This window comes from Cebus imitator, unplaced genomic scaffold, assembly GCF_001604975.1.
Source record: "Cebus imitator isolate Cc_AM_T3 unplaced genomic scaffold, Cebus_imitator-1.0 Scaffold81, whole genome shotgun sequence".
Taxonomy (NCBI): Eukaryota; Metazoa; Chordata; class Mammalia; order Primates; family Cebidae; genus Cebus; species Cebus imitator.
In genome coordinates, this window is record NW_016107396.1 from 6643943 (window position 1) to 6653439 (window position 9497).

Below are 9497 nucleotides of genomic sequence, written 5' to 3' on the forward strand. Positions count from 1 at the left end.
ATGGATATTTTTCCCAGTAATGAATGCCAAGCAGTTCCTAAATGTTCACTTAAGAGTTGCCTGGTCTGAACTTAATAAAAAAAAATAGAAAACATAAGCCTTAACATTATGGCTCACGTAACAGTTCAGTTAGTAATTTGTAATGCTGTCAAATAAGGCACTAGCAGCTTTTTTATAGGAAATGGTTTTGAAATATTCTCAACATGTTTAAGATTAATAAAATTGCTGAATTTTGAAAAATTTGTAGTGATAAAAATTAAAATTCACAAACTATTTATATCCTACCTTAAAGAAACTGTTTTGAATATTCTGTCAGTTGATCAACAAATATTTAACACTTGTTATATGCCAACCACTATCTAATAGGCCCACAGACAGAATAATGAACGATGGTAGAGTCTCCACCTTCCAGATGTCCATTTGTGGGGAGATGACTGTAAACCCAATAAACAAGTAAGAGCTATGGAAATCATGCAAGAAAGTATCCTTGAGCAGTGCTGTGGATCAGTTCATCTTGGATGGACGGTGATTTGAAATTGAAATCCAATAATGTTTCTGGTAAAGTCAACTGTAACATCCTCCCTCCATGCCCATATACAATTTTTTTAAAATTTATCACATTATGATGCTAACAGCATGTTCTGGTTTTTGTTTTGATTTGTTTTGTTGTTTTGAGATGTCATCTCGCTCTGTCACCTAGGCTGGAGGGCAGTGGAGCAATCTCAGCTCATAGCAACCTCTTCCTCCAGGGTTCAAGTGATTCTCTTGCCCCAGTCTCCCATATAGCTGGGATTACAGGTGTGTGCTACCATGCCCAGCTAATTTTTATATTTTTAGTAGAAATGGGGTTTCACCATATTGGCCAGGCTGGTCTCAAATTCCTGACCTCATGTGATCTGCTTGCTTCAGCCTCCCAAAATGCTGGGATTACAGGCATGGGCCATGATGCTTGGCCCTAAATGCATGTTCTAATCCCCCTTTCAGATGAAGCAGACACTAATACTTAGTGCAATGTAAACTGAAGTAACATGAAGAGAAACACTCAGAGATGTAGATGGAGCAGACAAGGATATGGGGCTTAGGCCTTCCATTTAAAGCTAAGTGATGTGGGGCAAGTTGTTTCACCTGCTGAACAACAGATTCATTACCTGCATTTATATTTACTAGTAGGATCATCATAAGAATAAAGAGAATGTTTGTGAAAGTACTTCATAAAGTACCAACCACTGTTACTGTTATTAACTTCTATTAGAATCAGTAGGCATAGTGAAACTGATAGAATAAAATGACCAAATATTAAGAAGGTATAAAGCTAACATTTAGCAAGTACTTAAAACTGTTCTATTTACTTTTCACGTATCAACACAATTAAAACTGTGCTATGACTGAGTATCCGAATCCAACAATGGGTAATAAATTTCTCCTCAAATGTCAGACATACTAAAGATGATAAATCTCTAACAGCCCTTGGCCAGCTGGAAAAAACAATCTACAGTTAACTAAAGAAAGGGCAAAGGTTCATATCACACCACTCCACCCACATGGTATAATCATTCTTGGCACTGGCATACCACAAAGAGATGGCTGCTTCCTAGGGTTCAAAGACTGCCTCTGTGGGGCTGGAGACTCACAGCACACCCCTCTGTGCTCCTCAACCACCCAGATCCATCCACGTGATGCCTGACACTGGACTTCAGACTCGGTATTCGACCAAGAGGGCAAAGGAAGGCTTTTTGTACAAATGTATTTCTGCATTCATTTCTATCACGGGCACCTACTCTTTTTAGACAAGATGCAATCTTAAGGAGTAAAATGGATCACTGTAATGCAACACCTTGACTTACACAAGTGAAGTATACAGACTGCATGTTTCCTATTGTATTGGTAGGTTAATATTCTGACATTAACCATATTATAGATGAATAAGTTGACAAGACATGGATTATGGGATGTTGTCAAGTTATAAACAAATTATTTTTGAAAAGGTCACTTATAAGTTAGATCTTTAGAAACCCATGATGCATTTCTCCTAATCAACTTACACTGGTGAAAATTAATGTTCAGTTGTCAGGACTGCCCATAGAAATCTATGCAACCCACGCTGGGAGTAGCAGCAAGTCAGGTGACCTGTTTTCTACAAGCCCCATTTTGCCACTAAAGGGCCACATGGCCTTGGGCAGCACTGCACAGTATAAACTCTGGATGGAGAAGGGCAGACCTAAATTCAAATCCTGATATGCCTACTTCTAGCTCAGTGAAGTTATTCAACCCCTTTGAGTATAAATTCCCATAGGAGTCAAATTATATTTAGAGATGAATTTTTTAAAATCAGATGTTTGGTGTGGAGATAATCTGGATTGTTTTTCACAAGTCTTTTTCATATCAAGGCATGCACAAAGATCATAACACTTCTACTCATCCCTGGGGTAAGATGCTGATCATGGCTAAAGATGACCAGCCCAGGTTTCTGACAAACCCAATCCTGCCTGGCCACACTGAGGACCGAGGGGGTCAGTAAGTCTGTCATGCCGACCTGAGATATGACTGACAGCTTATCAAGCCACACAAGTGGTGAGGCTCTGATGACCAATTAACATATCTACAAGTACCCTGGGATAGAGCCAACATATCATGGACCCTTTAACCTCACAGGCTTAGGGTCCAACCACTAAATAAAAAGCTGTTAGATTTCTCAGGGCCCTTTGACTACATAATTCCACTTCATTATATTCCAGAACCTCACTGTGCTCATGGCAAAGTATCATTGGAAAACGATATGATTCCAATTTGTATTGTCATAAGTGTTGCTTCTTCCCTGATCTGAACAAGAGCAGCTTGTGGGCTGAGAGTGGGGTGTCAAGATGAGAATTAGGTGAAGATGTAAGTAGACACAGAAGTAAGGTCAGGAATGATTTGTTATTAAAGGAATGTGTGAGTACTTACTGTGCCAGGTACTGGTCATATGTTCCCTCAATATACGACTCTTCACAGCCTAGGCTGGAGGGCAGTGGAGCAATCTTGGTTTCATTGCTCCAATCAATCAAGAAAAGCCACCTTTGTTTCATTTTACTTGAATGAGAAAGCTACAAAGTGTACTAGGCACATAATAGAAAAGGCTATACAGTGGGTTCAAATCTCCTCCACCATGCAGAAGAGAATAAGGGGACCAGCTGTTCAGCTCTGACCCTCCTTGCTAGGTCCCATCTGAGCCTCTCTCCAGTTCTGACTGGCTGTGATGTCTCCTTCTTCAAAACCATCTTGTTAGTGGGTTACTTTTAGCCACATTTAACAACTGAATAAATGTAAGGTAAAAGAAGCTTAGAAAACTTGCCCGAGGTTATATGCTGGAGTGAATTGCAAAACACTAGGTATTCTGCTGGTAGGGCAGAGGTTCAAGGGTGAAGAATTGCCAGGGCAGAGGCTGGAGATGGGAGCAAAATGTTCTACATTTTGCATCCTTTGCCACTAAGAATGATGACAGAGGTGGTACAGGCTCCGGCTGCTGCTCTGAAGGGGCTGGGTTAAAGGAAAGCGTAGGTGGGAGCAGCAGTTCTGCTTTTCATGACAACAGGGAATAGGGGAGGTAGGAGCCAGCAAGGGACCTACATGAACACCCAGTCTGTGTCTGTGTCTATATTACTCACTGCTTACTCCTAGGCCCTCTCACACTTTATTGGAGGGGAGAAGCAAACCTCCCACAAAAGGCCATTTGGTTCAACTACAGATGTTATTTTGGATATCTTCAATTAACCCTTGATCATGAAAAAAATGCTTTCAAAGAACCTTCGACCAATAGCATACAAGGCCCTACTCAAAAATCACAAAAGCCAAATAATGTCAAGCAAGTGTGTAAGAAGAGAGCCCTGTGAGGCATTACTAAAGAAATACCTACTCAGGTTGAACATGATGTCTAAGCAGAAAAAAAGAAAAAAAAAAAGAAATACCTGCATTCTAACTATAAGGGGAAGGAAGAGTCAGCAGAGGTGTAACAAATGACACATGACAGTCACCCCAGAGGATAGTATAAATTGTACACAGTACAAATAGTACAGAAAGTATAATTTGCTTTAGTAATTCAGTTTTTCATTGGGTTTTCAAGATCTGTCAGGGATCAAGAAATTAATACACAAATGATTTCACAAATCAGTCTAGATTTAACAACTGGTACAAAAGTATCCTGAAGCTGCTGAAAACTAGGTGGACCAGGGTCAGAAAATCCTAAAAATTCATCAGGTCTTACGCAGAATTACTCTGTCTAGTAGTAGTATTAATCCACCCCTCTATTTAGAGTTACACAGGCATATTTCAAGATAAATTACAAAAAAGGAAAGACTAGGTGACCCTCAAATCACTAATTTCAATTCAAAATTATTAAAATAGCATATTTGAAACTCTGCTTTGATTTTAAACTTAAAGAGGGAAACATCAACAAAACAGGTTTGGCAAAGGACTATTTACCAAACACAGTCATGCTATGATTACGAAACCACACTCTAAGATAGCACACAAAGAAAACCTTGGCTATTTAACTACTCAGGAGGAAAAAGGCAAGGTGGAAGGGGGGAACAGTCTAAAAAGCAGTTTTTAGGGGTTTCAGATACATAATTGTGGCAGCAGGTACAACGTCCGGGTAAATTTCCCTTTTGACTTCCTCTGAACACTAGTTGAGATTTATGTAAAATGGCATAATGTAGTTTAGAGAAAACTGTGATTGCATCAATTTGGCCTCACCCTTGGCCTGACATTTTATCCTTCCCTGTAGAGATCTTGCTTGGACTGCCCTTAAGCATGCTGCTCCAGAAAACTCTGCCCTGTGTTGTCAGAAACTGGCTTTCAAGTAAGTTCAGTATCTAATTCCACTTTATGATAATTCCACAGTTAAGCCAGAAGCCATCTGAAAAGATGTATAACTTTGGATGACTCTTTTCTGATCGTAGGTTGCAAGGGGTTCTTTTTTCTTTGCTTTTGTCTTTTACTTTTAACAGCTTGACCATTTCTGGCTTTCACTGCATTATAAGAGCTAAACTACAGGTTTATTGGTCAGCGTTTCTCTCCCTTTCTCTCCCTTTCTCACCCCCTCTTCTCTCTGCTCTCCTCTCTCCCCCTCTATCTTTCTCATTTCCTAGTTACAAATCATGTTGTCTTACTGTCTTAACAGCACCACTGATTTTGTGCTTGTGCCACTGTCCCTATGCTCCCAAGATCATACTTCAGCATTTTGGGGTATGCTTTTTGTTTCACTGTCAGAATGCTTTTCAGAAGAGGTCATGAGAAGCATGACAATTTTACATTTCTGAGCTGAAAAAACTGCTGCTCTTCCAGAACAGTTTCTGTTTGTCTTTTCAGTTTCAGGGGCTCCCCTGACTCTACATTTCAGGAACAGGAGAGGTTAACATTTAACAGGTTGTTTGTGAACCGGCAGTTACCTTGACTACAGGAATCGCTTTGGATTCAGGCTGAGACGGCACTATAGCTTTTAAAATCACTATGTAGGGCATGTGAGGAAGAAGAAAGGAAAGAAAGATGAAGAAAACAGTAAGGAGGAGGAAGGAGGAGGGGGAGAAGAAAGGAAGGGGAAGGAAGAAGAGGAGGAAGGGAAGAAGGGATAGAGGAGCAGAGGAAGGAAGGAGGGAGGGAAGGAAGAAGAGGAGGAAGAATAGCAGGAAGAAAGGGAAGAAGAGAGGAAGGGAGAGGGGGAGGAGAAGGATGACCACCATCTTGGCCTAAACTCATACATTATCCAAAAATAAATTCAAAATGGATCACAGACTTAAATATAAAACATAATGCTTTAAAACTTTTAGAAACCAACAAACAAAACAAAACAAAACAAAAAAGCAGAGAATCTTCAGAACATAGAACTAGGCAAAGAGATTTTAGAATTCAGACCAAAAGCACAATTCATAAAAAGAGAAATTGATAAATTGAACCACATCTAAATTAAAAACTTTTGCTCTGTATCTGTTAATTGGATGAAAAGACAAACTACACACCAGGAGAAAATATTTGCAAACAGCATAACCAACAAAAGACTAGAACATGTACGATTCAACAGTAAAACCTAAACAATTCAATTAGAAAATGGGCAAAAGATAGATAGAAAAGGAGATTCCACCAAAGAAGATATACATATCGCTAGTAAAAAGCACAAGAAATGTTCAACTTCACTAGGCATTAAGGAAATACAAATCAAAACCATAATGAGATATCACCACGTACTTATCAGAATAGCTAAAATAAAAAATATTGACACCACCAAACGCTTGTGACAATACAGAGAAACTGGATCACTTCAACTTTGCTGATGGGAATGTGAAATGTTACAACCATTTCAGAAAAGAGTATTACAGTTTCTTATAAAACTGAAAATATACCTACCATTTGACCCAGCAATTGCACTCTTGGACAGCTATCTCAGGAAAATGAAAACTCATGCTCATACGAAAATTTGTACATAAATGATTCTAGCATCTAGCATCTTTGTACATAAATACCTCAAATTGGAAACAACCTAAATGACCTTTAATGGGTAAATAACTAAAAAGCTGTGATTCATCCATACTATGGAATGCTACTGTGCAATAAAAAGGAACAAACTACTGAAACATGCAACAGCTTTGAGGGATGTCAAGGGAATTACGCTGAAGGGGAAAAAGCTAAATGCCAAAGGTTACATACTGTACGATTCCATTTACGTAGTATTCTTGAAATGACAAATTATAGTGGTTGTCAGAGGAGGCAGGTAAATGGAAGGAGTGAGCAAGAATACAAAAAGGTGGCATGTAGGATCCTTTTAATGGAACTGTTCTGTATCTTGACTGATGGTGACCATGGAAATCTACATATGTGATATAACTTGCATGGAACTAAATACATACAAACGTACATACAATGAATGCTCTAAATAAGGTTGGTGGATTGTATCAGAGTGAATTTCCTAGTTGTGATATTGTACTACGGATAAAGAATACAGGTATCTATTATTCCTTACAACTAACTACATGTGAATGTAAAATTATCTCAGAATAAACAGTTTTGTACATCTGATTTATTCTACATATCCTATCTTTCTGGGGTCTCATCCATTAGATGCCTGATTTCTTCCTTCCCTAATCTGGTTACTCTCTGTAATCCTAAGAGCAGAAAATATTTTACTACAAGTGGTAGTTTAATTCCTGCTTCCCCAAAACCCTTATCCATGGTCTACTATTCCTAACTGGAACATGTCTTTTGGAGATGGCCTTATGTTTAATACTGATTCTTAGGAAATGGACAAACTACTTTCTGAGTCTTCGCTGGATCACTGGTAAAATGGAGATAAATTAACCAATGTCATAGATTTATCTTGAAGACAATTAAAATAATAAGTAAAGCACTCAGTACATAGTAGGCCCTTAAATTGTTTCCTTCCTTTTCCCATTATCAACCTAAAAATCTAGCTTAATTACCAGATAAAAACATCAACAATAAACTTTGGTTTTGGCTCCAAGGCTCATATTTAGAAAACAATAAATGCATCTCTAATGAGCACAGCCTGGGGACTGGGGATGGAACGAGGCTAAATTCAGTCCTTAAGACGTATTTCAATGTAGGAGAAACATAATGATCATTTTATGCCTATGTTCTCTGAGTCTGAAAACATTCTGGCTTATCAAAATGTTTCATAAATGTTTAGCATGTAATTCATTTTATTATGATTAGTGAATGACTGCCACACAGACATTTAAGTCTGTAAATAGTAACCATTCATCCATTAAATTACTTCTTTTCAGATATCAACAAATTTATTTATGTTGAACAAGTTCCAACCTTAAAAATGACACTGATTCAAAAATATAATTTCACCCATTTCATCTACCTACAAAAATATTTTTTAGTAACAGACTCCCCACAAGGTGAGAAGCTTTAAGTGTGTCAGAGATTTTTAGTTATAGCTCCACCAATTAAGCTACAGAACAGTAGGAGCCAGGCATTTAGGATTTAAAATTCAAGGTAGGTTGCTAAACATGGGATGTGGAGCAATTTGCAGGTCAGAGCATGAAAGCTGGATTCTCTGAGCAACAGTGGCCTGAGAGAAGTGTCAAGGCTAGAAAGAGAAGAACCAAATGTTATTCCTCCAATATGAATAAAATGGATGAAGTATAGTTTACTTCTGGTTACCTGCTCTATTTATGAACAAGCACAAAATACAAAATGCCAAGTAATCCTTGAGGAGAAAGTCCCCTCAAATATTTCTTTAAAGTACTGATAGCAATTTTGTAAAATGAATGCTTACCGAGCAAAATAACTTTGTTTCCGTTCCTTCTTCTCTTCCTTGGTGTCCATGATACACAATCAAAAGTGCAAAGTGTTTGAAAAAGTCCTTCTTTTTAATCAGGGAGTCATAACCCTGTAAGAGAAAATAACAAAGCAACTGTAAACTTAAAAGTTTACACTGGCCAATGTGAAGAATAAAATGGAGTAGAGCTACATGGACCAAAACAAATGAAAAATAAACTTTAACCAGGAAACATTGTCACATGAGTCAAATATGAAATGCAAATGCCCATGGGAGAAACTACAGTCAGAAGGGAGATGTTAAACTATAAAGTAAAACCTGATGGAAAATCTAACTGTAGTATTTTCCACATAATTAACACCTATTTTAAAACATGCCAAATTAAAAACCTTCACTGACTTTGGGAGATTGTAGCTTAGCTATGCAGATGCTAATTATTTTTTCAAAAATTTTGAACTCATAATCACTCTTCCCAAGTAATTAATAATGAATATGTCTCAGATCATTATGTAAAATGACTCAGGTGTTTTACAAGATCTCACTCTTTTTTAAAAAATAAAAATAACCTCAGCACTCTATTTTATTTTTGGAAACATGCCAGCAAGTACATCCCACTTGAGCAAATGTGGAAATGAAAGTACAAAGACACAGGAAGCTGTTCCTCAGCATGGCTTTAAACCCTTGCCTCTCCTTCTCCTCCACCGCTGCGACCCCCACCTACGCTTGCCAGCAGTGGTTTAAGCCCATAATAAAAGGTTGTCTCCAGATCAAGCTTCCTTAAATACCACTTTCATAGTGCCACTCCCCTGCTCAAAATTTCCAAAGTCTACTTATTTCCTGATTCACTAGTCTAAATTTCTGTAGAGCACTAACATTCCTAAAATTTGTTCTTTTACCCTGAAGCAAAAGTTTGTTCACCAATCAAATTTAAACCAAAAAAGCAGGCTGGACCCAGTGGCTCACACCTGTAATCCCAGCACTTTGAGAGGCCGAGGCAGGCAGATCACCTGAGACTGGGAGTTTGAATCTGGCCTGGCCAACATGGTGAAACCTCATCTTTACTAAAAATGCCAAAAATTAGCCAGGCATGGTAGTGGCACATCTGTAGTCCCAGCTACTCAGGAGGCTGAGGGACAAGAATCACTTGAACCAATGAGGTGGAGGTTGTAGTGAGCCGAGATGGCACCACTGCACTCCTGCCTGCATGACAAAGGGAGAC

General features: G+C 38.4%; 1 protein-coding gene across 5 annotated transcripts in view; it reads right to left on the minus strand.

Annotated features, from left to right (window-relative positions):
• The window catches only part of NCOA7 (nuclear receptor coactivator 7), a 157590-nt gene that overhangs the window by 125648 nt on the left and 22445 nt on the right, over positions 1 to 9497 (minus strand). For all 5 annotated transcript variants that reach the window (XM_017533335.2, XM_017533339.2, XM_017533337.2 and 2 more), the window contains exon 2: positions 8276 to 8389. In XM_017533335.2, coding sequence (XP_017388824.1) covers positions 8276 to 8325 — 50 coding nt within the window. In that variant the 5' untranslated portion in view covers positions 8326 to 8389. The remainder of the gene's footprint in view (positions 1 to 8275; positions 8390 to 9497) is intronic.